General features: G+C 37.2%; 1 protein-coding gene across 2 annotated transcripts; it reads left to right on the top strand.

The window, feature by feature from the left end:
• Positions 1-952: 952 nt before the first annotated feature.
• Positions 953-17,163, top strand: LOC101217895 (DEAD-box ATP-dependent RNA helicase 39). 2 transcript variants are annotated; one of them, XM_011660799.2, is made up of 10 exons: positions 953-1,664; positions 2,067-2,162; positions 2,248-2,436; positions 2,593-2,733; positions 3,879-4,019; positions 12,114-12,256; positions 12,750-12,879; positions 12,997-13,045; positions 13,679-14,172; positions 16,942-17,163. In XM_011660799.2, the coding sequence occupies exons 1-9, from the start codon at positions 1,125-1,127 to the stop codon at positions 14,152-14,154; spliced, it is 1,905 nt and encodes a 634-aa protein (XP_011659101.1). In that variant the 5' UTR covers positions 953-1,124; the 3' UTR covers positions 14,155-14,172; positions 16,942-17,163. The 2 variants fall into 2 exon arrangements, with proteins under 2 accessions (XP_011659101.1, XP_004139692.1); XM_004139644.3 differs by lacking the exon at positions 16,942-17,163 and having other exon boundaries at positions 13,679-14,378.
• Positions 17,164-17,425: the final 262 nt, after the last annotated feature.

The raw sequence follows: 17,425 nt of genomic DNA on the forward strand, positions 1-17,425 counted from the left end.
TTGTAAATGGTAATGAGATTTATTTATATTGGTTGTAATTTGAAATGTTCAAATTTACTTTGGGAATTGGTATAATGTAGAGTGATACATTATAATATAAAGTTTATATTGTAATCAAACTTTATTATATAAATTTAATTTTGGATATGATTCAAAATTAATTTATGAGAGATAAAATATTTGAATGAGTTCAAATAATAATTTAATGTGAATTGGATTCATATTAAATTATTGTTTTTCTTCACCACTCTCACACCAAAAAAAAAAAAAAAAACTCTCCCTTCCAAATTTAATATCTCTCTAAAAAATCTCTATCCCAGTTCCTTCTTCAATTGGGTCCCACAACCCAATTCTTCATCCAGAGAATAGTAAGTGTCTACTAGTGGTGGTCTTTACGATTTCGTGAGAGGTATAAAGGTTCATATTCGAATAGCTATAAAGGTATAATATTTCCTAAACCTTAATTCTTTTAGTTTAGGATTGCATGTTAAATAAGTGCAATTAAGATAATTTATCTATAACGACAATTCGAATAAAAAGTTATGACCTAAGTATAAACAACATGTTGAAAGCAACCGAACAACATCCCATCATTATATAAAGCGTTAAACATACAATTTTCTTCCCCCGTGTCAAACTTTGACATTCATAAAGGGTATTTTCATCCTCTTACTTTCAAATTAGCCTTTTTTTTTTCTTTTTTCCATTCAAATGTTCTTTTTTTTTACAATAAAACATGATAAAAGATGAATGAACATGGATTAACAATAAAACTAACAAATTTTTGAAGCCAAATGAATTTTACTTTGTTTCAATTTTAGTATATTAACTTGTTAACCCTAAAATATAGAAGTCATATTTGATTGAGGTCAAATATTTGTGAGAAGCATCAAAATACACAATTGTCTATTAATCCCTATTTTTGATATAAAAAGAAATATCCAAAATATCAGGGGTTTTAGGTAGCAATGTCTTACCATGAAGCCACGAAGATGGGAGCGCAATGAGGCAGCATAATAAAACCTCCATTTTTGCGCCTTTCTTCTTCTCTACCATTCACTTTTCCCAGTCTTAAAAACAAGGCGAACCTTCTTCTTACCCCCAATTGAGAATCGAAATTCGCCATGGGAGGCACAGGAAGGACTCTCCTTTCGCTTTCAGTCTCCACAAACCTCTTAATCAGTTCTCGTCTTTCACCTCCCAAATGTCTTCCCCTCCTCAAAATACCAAAACCCTTCAGAAATTTCTCAGGATTTAGGCCTATTTCCTCTGCTACCGCCGCCACAACCTCCACAGAATCCACGGAAACAATCCAGGTGATTGAACCCTTGAAGCATTCTCAACTGCTTGAGAGGCTGAGGACTAGACATCTCAAAGAATCTGCTCCTAAAACCAAGCCAACCAGAAATACTCTGTCCCAGTCTGTGGGAAGTGCGGAGGATGAAATGAAGAAGTCTGAAAAGAAGAAGAAGAAGTTGGATGAAAGTTTTGAAGAGTTGGGTTTGAATGAGGAGGTGATGGGGGCTGTGAGGGAGATGGGCATTCAGGTTCCTAGTGAGATTCAGTGCATTGGAATCCCAGCTGTTTTGGAAGGGAAGAGTGTGATTTTGGGTTCGCATACTGGCTCTGGTAAAACTCTGGCTTACTTGCTACCCCTTGTTCAGGTACTTTTAGTTTTTCTTATTCAACAGTATTTTTGTTGTGGGGTTCCCGTAAATATGTTGTAGACTAAACTATCTTCTAATATTTGGAGCCTGGTAGTGGCTGTGGTATTTGTTTCGTGTTGTCACTGTACAGTTCTACATTTAGAAGGATTTTTTTTCTATTAACTATCTCCTATCTTGTTACATTATTCTATGAATTGCCTGATTCCATCTTTGATGCAAATTGGTTTGATCTTTTTCTTTTTCTTTTACTCTCCTTGTGTATAAGATCTTGGTATTGGCAGCGTAACCTATTGGATGAGGAAGTTTGTATATTGATTACTCTGTGTTATTTACTTGTTTTATAGTATCCCAGTCTACTAATTAAGTAGCATTTGCGATTTCTGATTTCTTGGTTTGTAGTTGCTGAGGCGAGATGAAGAATTGTTTGGTAGGTTAATGAAGCCTAGGCGTCCTCGAGCTGTTGTTCTATGTCCCACAAGGGAACTATCTGAACAGGTAGCTTTAGGTTGACTTGGTTTTATTACATTCTCTGCTATATAATTTTATACAGTATCCTATTAACGTCAAATGATTACAATAGGTGTTTCGTGTATCAAAATCTATCAGTCATCATGCACGATTTAGGTCTACCATGGTAAGTGGTGGTGGTCGGCTAAGGCCACAAGAGGACTCATTAAGTAATCCAATAGACATGGTGGTGGGGACTCCTGGGAGAGTCCTTCAACATATTGAGGCTGGCAACATGGTGTATGGTGACATCAAATACTTGGTGCGGACCTAATATTGTGGTTTTGATTTTGCATTCAGTCCAGAATTATTTAAGTTCCCTGATATTGTTGTCAAGTATATATGTTGCATTGATTTTGTAATTTTTTCTTCAAAATATATACTATGCCATTGTGATTGTGATATGTCATTTTAGTAGGTGCTCGATGAGGCAGACACCATGTTTGATCATGGATTTGGACCCGACATCCGCAAGTTTATTGGCCCATTAAAGCATCGTGCTTCATCACATGATGACCAAGGATTCCAAACTATATTAGTCACTGCAACAATGACAAAGGTATTCTTAGTTGCTGTTGTGAAATCATTAATTCAAGGAAAAATATGTAATAGTCTAAATGTTTAGACAGAACCATCATGGGTTGGTCTAGTAGTAAAAAAGGAGACATAGTCTCAATAACTAACCAAGAGGTCTTGGATTCAATCCATGGAGGTCACCTACTTGGGAATAAATTTCCTACTAGTTTTCTTGACATCTAAATGTTATCGGGTCAGGCGGGTTGTCCTGTGAGATTAATCGAGGTGTGTGTAAGCTGGTCCGGGCACTTACGAATATAAATAAAAATTCTAAATGTCTAGACGTATATTAGTGATGAGAGATCCAACAATGAATAAAGCACACAAAATTGATAACCCAGTTCAACAAAACTATGCCTACATATGGGGAACAAACTCGTCCAATAAGGAGTAATATTGATAATCAATAGTGTTAAATTTACAACAACACTACAAGGATTGTATTACACTATTGAATGACTTGAGATCTCCTTAAGACATGCCTCCATCATCTTGAAGATTATCTTTGTTTAGGCTCCCCTAAACTCAATATTCTTCTTTTTCGTAGAATCACACATTGAAACTCTCCCTCAATGTCTTCATCTCCTTTTCACGCCATCTGCAAAAAGGTGTGGCTCCACCAACAAGGTGCCACCCTAAAAAACTACTAAGCCTAAAAACCAACACAACCAACTACTAATTGGAAAAGTACAAAATAAGACAAGATATATTATCATAAAGTCTTACAAATATGACAAAAAGGAACAACACCTATAAAACCAATAAAGGAAAATTTGAAGCCAATTATCAATCAAGGAGCACTATCAATTTCAATTTCGATGTAATAGAATCTTTTTCTCCCTGTTGAGATCATATTGTTCTTCGAATCTGTATGGATTGATAACTTTGAGAAAAAACCCAAGGTAGGCATGCTGAACCTGATGGAACCTTTCTTTGTAATTGCATTGATAAAACAATGTTAAAGTTCTTTGAATCCTTTTGACAATATGTTCTATATGTGAGATCAGTTTCCTTTTCTACTTTCTAGTTGAGTCATTCGGTTAGATTTACAATTTCAGCATTTCTTGTTTCATTATACATTTTGGTTATTAAAATTCTCCTGCTCATTCGGTCTGGCAATTGCTGCAGGCAGTTCAAAAGCTGATTGATGAGGAGTTTCAAGGCATTGTGCATTTACGTACATCAACTTTGCATAAAAAGATTGCATCTGCTCGTCATGATTTCATCAAACTTTCTGGTTCTGAAAACAAGCTGGAAGCCTTATTGCAGGTCTGACTATGGTATTCTTTTTCTTGGGTACTTATTAGTTTGGTTATGGACGTCCTGATAAATATTAGCTTAGATTCTTAGACCGCGTTCTCTTTATTTCCATGAAGTTCATGGTTTTTTTGTTGGTTTGTGCATCATGCCCTCTTCACAACTAGGTTAAGAAATAGGGAAATTTGCCCTCTTATTACTAGATTCCTGGTTTATAAAGCATGGTTCAAGTTCTATAATGAGCACAACCTTCTGTTTAGTTGAATCACTGGGAGGTGGAGCCCTTGCTAAGCTGGAAGAAGGTGAATATGTAATATGTTGTCTAATGATCATGTTTCTTTTGCCCAGATGAAGGGTTGATTGGATTGTATTGGAAGTAACGACAAAAAACGAACACAAGATTTACGTGAAAACCCTAGTATAGGGAGAAAAACCACAGTGGAGAGATTTCTTATTATTTACTTGTGCAATAAATAATACAAGAGGTGAAGATTAATAGGCAATGAGAGCCCAAGTTAAAAAAGAAAAGAATAATTAGGGTTACATAAAATACAAGAGATGTAACACCCCCTCTTCGATCACCTACTCTCGACTCGAGATGGCGTGAAGTCAACCGACATCGTTCCCTTCTGAACAATACCAGTTGACCCTGACTACTGAACCTTTTGGAATGCTGAAGATCTTAAACAAATTTAAAACTTACGCAGTGGACTAACACAACGTTTATAGATTAGATTTATTAGACTTTATTACATAAACCTCAAAATAAGTTAAAGCTAAGTGCCATTTAGTACAGATGACAGTTAAACCAAAAGAAAACTAAACAACTTGACTAACTTATCTTTACACAAATGTACATGATATGGCTTTACCTTAAGTGCTAACCAAGAGTAACAAAACCTATTACCAAAACTAGCACAACAAATTGGAGACAATGATTAGGCTCTCAGATCACGATCTATTCCTGGAAGGTGGGAAAACATTTGGAAAGGGTGAGCTAAATAGCCCAGTGAGTGATGGTTTTAAAAATATACTTTTGAAATAGCAAGTCTTAAACAATTTACTCTTTCACATAAAAGCATATCAATCTTGAAATATTTATCTCAAAGTTACTCATTCAGTTGCTATCCCCGGAAGAACCACCGAGACGAAAACAATAAACTAGAGATGATAGCCCTATCTCGTTATAGCTACAATGAGATGGGAAACTAGGCATTCGTACAGGCTCTCATCTCTTGAGATGGGAAACTAGGCATCTGTAGACCCTCATCTCATTAATGTGTCATAGTGATAGGAAACTCCTAGGTATCTACTGAATACGCTCATCAAAGGAACCTTTGTGCACATGCAATATCCCTCAAATGGTTGCTGTATATATCTAGAACATTGGAGGTATAGTCTAAAACATGCTACAATCAACTTAAATAATTTGGAAACTTATCATAAACATATTTGCTTGTAAATTTTGTTAACAAATACCTGCTTTGTCAAAGCATCTCTAATCTCATGCTTTAAACATTTGATAGTAAATCATGTTTAGAAAATCAACTTAAAATTGTTTTGTCACTCATAGATGGTAGCTTAAACCCTCGCTTGTAAATTTCTCCAATCTTCTCTTGATCTGAATTAATGGGAAATAATTCAATTTAATTCCCTTTAATCATAAAAATATCAAAACATTACTTAGAAATGGAAAAAATATAAAAAAAACGGCCCAAAAATGCCCTTTGGCATTGGTTGGCACGCAAGGATGGGCAGTAGAGGGGGCTGGCGTGCGCTGATGGGCGGCAGAGGGTGGGGGGGACTGCGCGCATGGCCCTGAACTGCGCTCTAACCTCACCCGCGCACCTGGTGCCACACGCGCATGGCCCTTGTTGCTTGGCCTCCCTATGTCATGCCTAAAAACTGGATTCTTAGCAAGAATCCTTCTTCCAACTTTGGAGGCTAATAACTCGCAATCAAGAACTCAAATGACAAAACTTCCTTCTACAAAGTTGCTTAGAATTGTCTTAAATATCTTACCTCAAATGTTCAACTCCAAATTCTAGAACGATGTGCTCTGTAGCCCTTTAGAAGTGCACCTTGTTCAGATTGCTCTCAAAACTAACCCTCCTCCCTTTTCTCAACTCAAACTCAAGCCTCCTTTGCTGAAATTCGTCTGGTAGCCTCAATCTAAAAACTAGACTCAATTTGTGAGGTTTAGCAAATGGAAACAAGGACATGGCACGAGTGGATGTGATGCTCTTCTCCTTTAAAGCTTCCCTATTTGTAGAAAGGCTGCATGGCTTGAGATTGACATCTATCACCTACTTTAAGCATGCATGCCCTAGTCTTGACACCCATTCCTAGTCTATCTAGGCTTTTCTTAGGTGGTTTGCATGTTCTCCATCTCCTACTTAGTTTTTTTTGAAAAGGAGACAAGCTTCTTTATTATTAATAAACTCAATGTACAAGAGAGCTATACAATGAGAATAATAGGGAAGCCAAGAAAGAGGGGAGAGAGAGAGAGAGAGAGAGATAAATGGAGCTAGGATCAGTAGGTGCACTCGGACATCTCAACTAGGTTGACACCCCCATGGCACCCTCATCATATTCAAAATACAAAGAAAAGACCAAAGTACAAGAACAATACTAAGGTCATGAAAAGATCAAAGTAATGACCAAAATAACAACAGAAGCTACCTACAGTGGTTTGCATGTTCTCCATCTCCTACTTAGTAGTAACAAAACATCTTGTCATGCCAGGCGTAAGTCCCTTTCTTTGATTTTTCTTCCCTTCCATACCATGCTCATCCCAAATTTATCATCTAGCCCTGTTCCTTGACTTCTTTTTTTGATCTCTTAAGTTTCCGTTATACTTCAATCCCATGACAACGTGCTTTCTATGATATTTGGAAAATACCGCTCAAATGCCCTTTTTAACTAAGTTTTGAAGTAAAACTCCTTTTTAGCCCAAAATCACCATGTTTGTCTTTAATTCGACCATAAATACTAAAAATCTCGATACAAAATTCTTTTCCTACTCATTTTTACCAAAATACATCCTTAACCTCCCTGGAAATTTTGAAATTTACAGAATACTAAAAATTCCCTAAAAACTCGGGAATCGAAGTTTATAAGAGAACCCTTGGGCTTTCAACACACAACAAGCCCACTAACTCTAACACTCCCTCTCAAGTTGGGACATAAATATCAATAAGACCCAACTTGCTAACATAGGAACCAAGGTTTTGTTTGCGAAGCCCTTTGGTGAGAATGTCAGCAACCTGTTAACTGGAGGAAATGTAAGGATGCATATGCTACCATTGTCCAATCTTTCTTTAATGAAGTGTCTATCAATCTCCACATGTTTGGTTCTGTTATGTTGAACTCGGTTATTAGCGATGCTAATAGTGGCCATATTATCTCAAAATAATTTCACAGACACCTTATAGTTCTGACAAAGATCAGATAATACCTTTTGTAGCCAAATCTTTGTACATATTCCCAAAATCAGCCCTATACTCAACTTCAGCACTGCTTTTAGCCACAACCCCTTGCTTTTTACTCCTCCAAGTTACAATCTTTCCAGGCTTAGAGACTTTCGTAAACAAAGTATGATCAAAGTGCCCCTGACTAATCCTTGGGACTTGATGAAGGTTGTAAATTGTCAAACCATGCTTTTGGCAATTGTTTCAACCATACAAGGATTTTTTAAGCTTGCAAGCCCGATGGTCAAACTAGGCTTCAAAGCCTGGAGGGGGCTCATATAAACTTCTTCTAAATCTCCATTCAAGAACGTGTTCTTAATGTCTAGTTGATATAAGGACCAATCTTTATTCATAGCAACAGAAAAAGGACCCTAACGATATTTAACTTTGCAACAGGAGGAAAAGTCTCAGAGTAGTCGATCCCAGAAGTCTAAGTAAACCCTTTTGAAACTAAGCTGGCCTTGTGTCTGTCTAGAGTTCCATATGCTTTGCACTTGAGTGTAAACACCCATTTACATCCCATAGTTTTATGCCCCTTAGGGAGAGCATAGAGCTCCCAAGTCTTGTTCATTTCAAGTGCTCTCATCTCCTCATTGACTGCAGTTTTCCACTTAGGGCACTCTAAGGCTATGTGGATGTTCTTAGGTATCGTGGTGGAGTCAAAATTGGTTGTAAAAGCTTTGAATTGGGGAGATAAATTATCGTAAGAGACATAGTTATAGATGGAATATTTTGTGCAGGACCTGGTACCTTTCCTCAGCATAATAGGTACGTCAAGAGACGGATCATACTCATCAAGGTTACTTGAATTATCCTGTTTAGCCTCATCAGCTACCGTTTCTGCCATGATTTCAATCTCATCAACATTGCCTTTTTCACCCATATCTTCAGGAACAACTATATTTGACCTATTATTCTCACCCATTTTATTGTCGACATATGAATCAATAGAATTAATCATACCTTGATCTCATGATGGTTTAGAATCTTGGACAAGAGCCTGCTGAGCAGTAGGGGAACCAACTTCCTTTATGAGATTCATCCTATAGTTGGTTATCCAGGGAACTTGGTTTGTAGGTAAGACCATGTTATGAGGATCGGGGTCAGGTAAGGGTAAGGTAACAAGAGTAGGATTGGTAGACTTTAAGGGAAACTAGGCTCTTCACTCACATTCTTCCCCCGAAGCAGGCTAACGGGAAAGAAAGGACGATCTTGAAGGAAGGTGATATCGATGGAGATAAAGTACTTACGGGATGGATGATGGAAACATTTATAGCCCCGTTGATGGAGAGGGTACCCAACGAACACACAAGCTTGGGCCTGAGGGGTGAACTCATTCTCGTTAGGGCCATAGCTATGAATGTAGGTTGTGCATCCAAACACTTGAAGGGGAACATCAGGAATGAGACGGATAGAGGGATAAGACTTCTTGAGACATTCTAAGGGAGTCTGGAGGTGGAGTAGACAAAAGGGCATCTGGTTGATAAGATGAGTTGCAGTAAGAACAACATCGTCCTATAGATAAGAGGGAAGGGTAGACAACATAAGGGAACGAGCTACTTCCATGAGGTGACGATTTTTTCTCCCGGCAACTCCATTGTGCTGGGGTGTAAGCACATAGGGGGTTAATCCCTTTGGAGGACAGAAATTCATTAAGGGTATGGTTTTGGAACTCACGACCATTCACTCTGTAGAATTGCAATTTTTGCATTGAACTGCATTTCTACGGTGTGATAGAAGTCCTGGAATATGGAAGTGACCTCAGATTTGTTGGAGATGAGAAAGATCCCGGTAAGGCGGGTATGGTCATCAATGAAGGTCATAAACCACAATTTTCTAGGAGAGATAGTAACCTTGGATGGTCCCCAAACATCACTATGGATAAGGGTGAAAGGTTGGGTTGGTTTGTATGGTTGTGAGGGAATGAAGACCGGATGTTGTTTAGCCCGAAGATGCACATCACAAGATAAGGTAAAAACATCAACTTTAGAGAAGAGATGGGGAAATAAATGTTCTATACATTGAAAATTTAGGTGGCCCAAACGGAAATGTCACAACATGCAGTCTTTTTCAGAAGTAGTAAAGTACGAAGATACAAAACTAGTCCTAGAAGTGCTACTAGAGGAAGCATTATTGTGAAGGAGGTAGTGTCCCCTATTGCGTCGATTAGTGCCAATCATCCTCCTCGAGCTCAAGTCTTGAAAGAAACCAAATAATGTAAGAAAGTTGCTTTGCAGTTCAGCTCACAGTACGTAAATGTAAATGTAAATGTAACTCGTTGTCCAAACAACTTTTCAGAGTTCCTAGAGCTCCTTGTAAGACTTGTTGGAAAACTTGTTGTCATACTTGATTTATCGTTTTTTGTTGTTCAAAACGAATTGTTTAATTTTTATAATTTTCTAATTGTTCCGAACATTTAGAAGTTGAATTAATCAAATTCAATTTTTCTCGTTCTATCTCAGAATATCCATTCATTTGAAAATCTTGCTTATAGGTGGAAAATTATAAGAAACTTTGGACATGTGCAATACATTCTATACGGGCAGGTCCTTCGAAGAGAAAAAATTCCCCCTTCCCAGCAATGTGGGCCAAGGAACGATCTGCAATTCTAATTTTTTCTTTACTGGCACAAGGGATATAAAAAACAAAATTCTCAGAGAATCTTGTTAGATGATCTGTGGCATTAAATCCAGGGATTCTTTCCATCAACACTAATAAGATTGAGGGATTGAGGCGTGCCTCACTGATCAATAGCTCCTAGTGTGGAAGGACTAGAATCGTTCTGGTTTCCAATGAGACCAGATGGTTGAGAGGTACCAATAGACTCACATAAGCTCGTCCTGAATTTTGTTTGTTGTTTGGAGGACGTTTCTTGCCTTATAGGGGGACGAGTATGTAATTTCCAACACTGTTATTTGGTATGCCATTGTTTCTTGCAATGATCATAGATAGAGACTGATTTTTCGTTTTGCTTCTCACTTCATGAGTAGAGAATCTTGCACTAAAGGCAACAAAATCAATGGCAGGAGTGGTCAGAATGTTTGTAGCAGTCATATGGTTCTCCTCAACGCGGACTTTAGAGCATACCTTCATTGGGGAGGGAATAGGTCTCTGGCTCTGTATACAACCACGAACTACATTGAACTTCAAGTATAGGCCAGCAAGAAAGCATATATTTTGTCAACCTCTTCAAGTCTTGAGTGTTGTATGCCATCACCAGGATAGTTCCAAACAATTTCTTTACAAAGATCCATTTCCTACCAAATGAGAGGACGTTTGTTAAAATAGGATGTGACATCCACAGTTCGTCCCCTGCTTGCACTCATGGATTTGTTTTCTCAGAGTATAGAGACGAGAGGCATTTTGACACTTCGAATAAAGTTTCTAAGTTGTGCCCCATATATCCTCGACAGTCGAAGCATACAACAAGGGCTTGCCAATCTGTGGCTTCGTACTGTTGATTAACATGGCCCGAACGAGAGAATCTTCCCCTTTCCAAAAACGTTCTTGGAAATCACCTGGTGGAGAGGTAGGTATCTCTTATGTTAGAAAGCTAAATTTGTGGCGCCCCTCTAGGATCATTTTAGCGGATTGTGACCAAGAGAATTAGTTCTAACCATTCAGTTTCTTCCCTGTAAGGACTTCTGTAGTTTGTGCCATAGAACCAGACACGTTAGTGAAGGCAAGTTAGGGAATGATTTACCGGATTCTCATAATACGTTGGTGAGTTGGTTGGGATGCCAAGACTAGATGTGTGTGTAGGGGCTCCAATGGCTACCTCAAACGCTGCAAGTTGTTGTTGAAACATAGCCAATTGTTATTGGGTGGTATCTTGTACTTTTGGTTTGGATTGGGCCGAGGACTCACCAACTTCAAATTCTGATTGGGTATGGAAGTTACTGACATCGGGAGGACCGTTGGATAGAGTTTCCGGTAGGACATAATGTTGAGGAAGAAGTTGGTTTGGTTGACCTAGGGTTTGCGAGTGCACTAAGGGTGGTAGGTTCATGTTTAGTGTTTGCAGCAACGGTGCAAAGGCAGTGGAGTGGCTGGTTTTGCAGCGGTGGCTCAAGCGCAGTATAGGGATTTTGCTGGGTTTGCTGCGGTGCATAGACAGAAGGGTTCAGTGGTGGCGCATTTGACTGGGAAGGAAGCTGCGACGTGTGTGGTTGGAGGAAAGTACCGGCCAATGTGGTCTAAAGGGTGTGCAGCAGGTTGCCCATGGCGGCGTTGATACCAGCGGCTGTCTTGTCGGCAGTGTGGTTTTTTTTTGTTTGGGTTCCATCAAGATCGGTGTCTAGGGTTTCGTCATTATTCCTCTCTTATACCATATTGAAAGTAATGACAAAAAACAAACACAAGACTTGCATGAAAACCCTAGTACACCCTAGTACAGGGATTTCTTAATATTTACTTATGCAACAAATAATACAAGAGTGGAAGATTAATAGGCAACAAGAGCCCAAGTTAAAAAAGGAAAGAATAATTAGGATTACATAAAATACAAAAGAAGTCTGGGCTTTCAACACATAACAAGCCCACTCATTCATGAAAAGAGGGTGGAAGTCTTGAAGATCATATAATCTGCTTGGATTATTGCACTGACCTTCATATTTGTTATTTTGTGATGGTGCAGGTTCTTGAACCAAGTTTGGCAAAAGGAAATAGGGTAATGGTTTTCTGCAACACTTTAAATTCCAGCCGTGCTGTGGATCATTTTCTTGGTGAAAATCAAATTTCTACAGTCAATTACCATGGAGAAGTACCTGCACAGAAGAGGTAAGGAATTTCCATGAACTCCATTGCAATCTTATAAAATATACTCTACTTATTGACAATGTTTCTAGCTGTTTCTTGACGTTCCATTTGGGCTGCATTTAGTGTACTGGATTGCTGAGAGTTTTTTTTTTTCTGAAGAAAACATACATTTTCGTTGCTGATATCAAAGATTGTAAAGAAACTGCAGAGACGTACATGAGAAAAACTGCAAAGAAATTCAGATTTTCATGTGCATAGATATATTTTTGTCTACAATCACCAAGAAGCAACAGATTTAAACCTGCAGCAAAGTTTCCCCATTTATTGTTTTAATACTTTCTGAGTAATGAAATTAGATACTATACTGTTTTAATACTGTCAGAGGAATGAAATTAGATCTCTGAACTTGAAGTAGGAAAAAAGAGCAAATGAAGATGTTTTTTAGACCAGTCATCGTAGGACTTGAGTACAAATGTCATACCCATGATTTGAACATATGTCTTTTGAAAATCAGGGTCGAGAATCTCAAGAAGTTCAAGAGTGATGATGCCGATTGTCCTACATTAGTTTGCACAGACTTGGCTGCTAGAGGACTGGACTTGGATGTGGATCATGTCATCATGTTTGATTTTCCTTCAAATTCTGTAGGAGTTACTATCTTTTGAACAGTTTGGATTGTTTATTTTCACTTCTTTCTGTGGCTATACTTTTTATTATCTTGCCTAATTAGCTTGTAAATGATTTTTTGTTTTGCCTTTTAGATCGACTACCTTCATCGCACTGGAAGAACAGCTCGTATGGGTGCAAAAGGTTTATTGCTTGCTCTATGATGTACTTGATATTTTGTAATTCTGTTATTTCACATGGATTTAAATATATGTCTACTCGTTGGGTGACTAGGAAGGAAAATACTTGAGCCTAACCACGAAATCAGTAGGAATGTGTCAAAATTCAATAACTGAATTTCCAAATCGAACTATAAAGGAATAAGTGCGACTATCAAATTGAGCTTCACTCAATGGTAATTGGCATTACCTTTCGTTTCAATCCCCTGTCTCCACTTTTGTAAATAAAATAAGTAGCAAGTGTGATGAGAAGAATGGGGACCTACAGAAGTAAGTAGCCTTATCCAACCATAATAATTCTTATAGCCATTAGTCTAAATTAATTTATTGATTGTGTTATCCCCAAAAAAAAAAGTAATAAATTTATTGAAGGTATAAACTTCACCCTTTCCACATGTTAAGGTTGAATTTGATGAATTAGAAATATTAGGTAGAATTAACAGTTTGACACAATAAGGTGGAAATTTTTTGAGCTAAATTACTTAACTTTGAAGTTTGTGCTTATTTAATCTTTGACTTATGAAGTTCTGATAATTCACAGATCTATTAGACACGTGAACTTCCTTTCTAACCGTCATTGTTTGTACATTTGTTGTAGGAAAGGTGACGAGCCTGGTTGGTAAAAAGGACAATATTTTGGCTACTCGAATAGAGGAAGCGATCCGGAAAAACGAGAGCTTGGAATCCCTCACTGCAGATAGCGTGTGGAGAGACGTTGCACGGAATCGTATAACAGAGCATAAAACAAAAAATGCAAAACTGATCAAGGCTTCAACTGGGAGAAGTGGGGCTAAATCAGCAACATCAGCGCCAAAATCTTCAAGTGTCCATTCAAAAGGTGAACCTGGAAAAGCATCATATTCAGAAAGGACTCGGAAGCCTGGTGTTTCAGTTTCTAAGCCTGTAAAATCCTCGAGGAACATCCCAAGAAAACCATCTTCTGAAACAAAGAAGCAAGTGGCTAGCAGAAAGCGGCCTGGGAGTGCCATCAAATCGTCAGGTCAGAAACTAAATGTAGTTGGATTTAGAGGCCGAAGCAACCAGTCTGGTAATAGACGATCAGTATCCAGTTAAGTGGAAGTCAGGTTTTAGGTAATAATTCAACATATCTGTAGTTATATAAACTTTGATAATTTTTTGTTTTAGTTCTTCAACGTGAAATGGCTTGATTGCTAATTTATTGTTTTAGTAGTTCGCAGTAGGGAGATGCCTAGATGAGTTGAGTATAAATCTGACTATAAATCGGTTTCAATCTTCCCAAGTTTCTTTTCCATGAATCATTTTCCTTTTAATTGTAATTTTACTGTTGAAGTGTGGATGGAAGCCACATCATCTTAAAACAAATTTAAAAACCAAAATCTGTATGAAAAATCACTTGCTTTCTAAAAGTAACAAACGAAAATGGAATAAATGAATAAAGAAATGAGAGAAACTAAACATTCAACCGACTGGACGCATGGCAATAGTTTCCTAGAGATGTGATGCCTCTTTGGTTAGGTAGGTTCGGGAGGTTGTACCTCTACTTGGGGACTTTCTTTCGCCTAATGGTGTGAGATTTAGGGGTGTAGACAACTGAATCGAACTGATGACCCAAACCGATTTGATTCGGTTTGGGTTGAATTGGTTTAAAAGAATGATAGTATCGAATCGAACCAAATTGATTCGGTTTGGTTCAGGTTCAATTCAACCGATTTGGTTAAGATTAAAAAAGTAGCCGCATTCTCTTTTCTACTACATTCTCTTTTCTCTACATTCCATTTTCTTTTCTCCTTCGTTCTCTCTACTGTGCATTTCGTTTTCTTTTTTCCTTCGTTCTCTGCATTCTCTTCAAGAAAACAAGCCGTCATTCTGTGCATTCGTGGATCTCCTCTTCATTCTTCATCATTCTCCTTCGTAGGTCTTCTCTCATTCGCCTAGAAAGATATTCCAAGTATGATGGTTTATTCTTCTTGTATTAACTTCACTGATAGATAGATTAAAAGTAGAGAGTATAAAAGATAACAAAGGAAAAAGGTAAGTTCTCTCTCTCTCCCTTTCTCTCCTCCCTCTCTCCTCTTTTCTCTCTCCTCCTCCTCCTTCCCCTTAACTTCATTGCTGTTTAGCCTCTCCGGTAAACTCACAAAGATGTAAGTAAAAAGCTGCAAAATCGACAAAAAAAAAAATTCTGCATCTAGTATGAAGCTGAAGCATTTCACATTGAAGATGTTGAAGTTAAAATTACTATGACTATTAATCTTTTAACTTAGATGGTTCATTGATATGGTGAAAGATTTGAATAAGAAATTTGAAGAGTGTTTCTATAAGAAATAAAAAATTGAGGGTGGAAGGGTTGAAACTTCCAAATTTAGAACCAAAAGTGGGTGGATTCTGAGATGCATTTCATGGCCTAGTACTCGAGGGAGATCTTTTATTCATATACCCATTGGTGAAGATAAACAGGGGTGGAAAAGCTTTGGAAAAATGTTGGAAGACTTCAAGGACATTCATGAATACAAAATCTGGTTCTCCTCCCAAACCAAGTTCAACACCATTATGAAGCAGCCAACTAATAGTATGAAAGGAAGCTTTACTGTTTCTTATTTCTTTCTATTTTGTTTCCTGATTCTGGTATGAAAAATTTGCATTGATCTATGCGCTTTCTTCTGTTACCATTTATGACATTGCATTGCATTGTTTTGTTTGTCCATTTGCTTCTTCTTGTTATATTTCTTTCTCAGATTTTTATTTTATGTAAGTGTTCTTGTTATTGGTGACTATAGATGACGATTTAGTTGCGAAGTTCACTCTTGAAATTGGTATAGGTGTTCACATTTCAGAAGTTTGTAGAGTGAAATTGTGAACTTTACTCAATTTCAAGATTTTTATCGACATGATATGCTTTACTTATTGTTTTCTTTGTCTAAATTGTGTGTTTTTTTTTTTTTTTTGTTTGATGATTATTAGGATGATTTCCTTTTTTATAGACGAAACTTCAAAACAAAGTTGTTCTAGTCCAGTGTTAGAAAAAAGAAAACCGGTTAAACCACCATCATCGGTGTGGAAACATTTTATAAAAGTAGAAGGATGTGATCCTAAATATCCTAGGGTTGCTTGTAAACATTGTGGGACTTTATATGTTTGTGATTCCAAAAGAAATGGTACAACTAATTTAAAAGGAAATTTAGAGAAATGTAAGAAGTATGTAGATCCATTGGAAGATAATGTTGAAGGAGAGGGAGATTCTAACAGTAGTTTAATGACTACATCCTTTATCAAAGAAAATTGTAGAACAATGCTTGCTAGTATGGTTATCTTGGATGAATTGTCATTTATATTTGTAGGAAGTGAAGGATTTCATCAATTTTGTCGGGCATTAAATCCAAAGTTTGTGATTCCATCCAGAGTAACTAGTGCAAAATATTGTTTGCAAATGTATATGAAGGAGAAAAAAGAAGTTAAAAAGTGTATTAACTCGAAGTGGCCAAAGAGTTTGGTTAACAATGGATACATGGACTTCTGTGCAAAATATTAATTATATGGTTCTTGCACAAGATAATTTTAAATTTTTGTCAAATAGCTAATCATAGAGATACAATAGGTAGAGCCATTGAACAGTGCTTAGAAGGTTGAGGTATTGATAGACTCTTTACTATAACAGTTGATAATGCGAGTTCAAATGACGTAGTCGTTGCATACTTGGTTAAAAAGTTCAGAGGCAGAAATGGATTAGTGTTGGATGGTGAATTTATTCATGTTAGATGTTGTGCATTTGAGAATATGAATCATGACTCTATGGTTTAAATCTCTACTCTCAAATCTTTATTTACACTTTTTTTTGTTTTAAATTGTTAACTTGTTAAATTTTAAATCTTGTTTTTCTAGAATCTTGGAGCACATTGATGGAAGGACTTTGGGTTATACGAACAAGGCAGAAAGTAGACAATGCATTCAATTGTAGGCTTAAGAGAATGTTATGTAGGATTTATGTAAATTGAGAATACTATTTTTTGTGATTTTCTGTCGTAGGAGATTTTTTATTCTTTTTTAACACTTTATATTCTTACCTTTAAATCGAGAATCTCATTTTCTACTTTAACTACTCAACACCTTATTCAATTCAACTCTTGCACAAAAAGTGCACGGTATTTAAAATATATAGTTGTGTTTGGCTTTTGTTGGATTGTGTAGAAAGAAAGAAAGAAAGGGAAAAAAAGACTCAACCCGACTTGAATTCTAGTCAGGTTGAGCTCTACCCACAATATGTCCGTACATTTCGGGAAAATCGACCTGACCTAGTCCAATTACACCCTTAGTGATATTCATTGTCTCCATTTTCTCTCTCATAGGATGAACGTCGTATTCTGCA

Source organism: Cucumis sativus, chromosome 7, assembly GCF_000004075.3.
Source record: "Cucumis sativus cultivar 9930 chromosome 7, Cucumber_9930_V3, whole genome shotgun sequence".
Classification (NCBI taxonomy): Eukaryota; Viridiplantae; Streptophyta; class Magnoliopsida; order Cucurbitales; family Cucurbitaceae; genus Cucumis; species Cucumis sativus.

Bases quoted from the DNA above. Each gene is read 5' to 3' on its own strand.
- LOC101217895 (XM_011660799.2), top strand. From the start codon at position 1,125: ATGGGAGGCACAGGAAGGACTCTCCTTTCGCTTTCAGTCTCCACAAAC. The intron at 1,665-2,066 runs GTACTTTTAGTT...CTTGGTTTGTAG, and splicing joins ACTTGCTACCCCTTGTTCAG to TTGCTGAGGCGAGATGAAGA. The intron at 12,257-12,749 runs GTAAGGAATTTC...TTTGAAAATCAG, and splicing joins GAAGTACCTGCACAGAAGAG to GGTCGAGAATCTCAAGAAGT.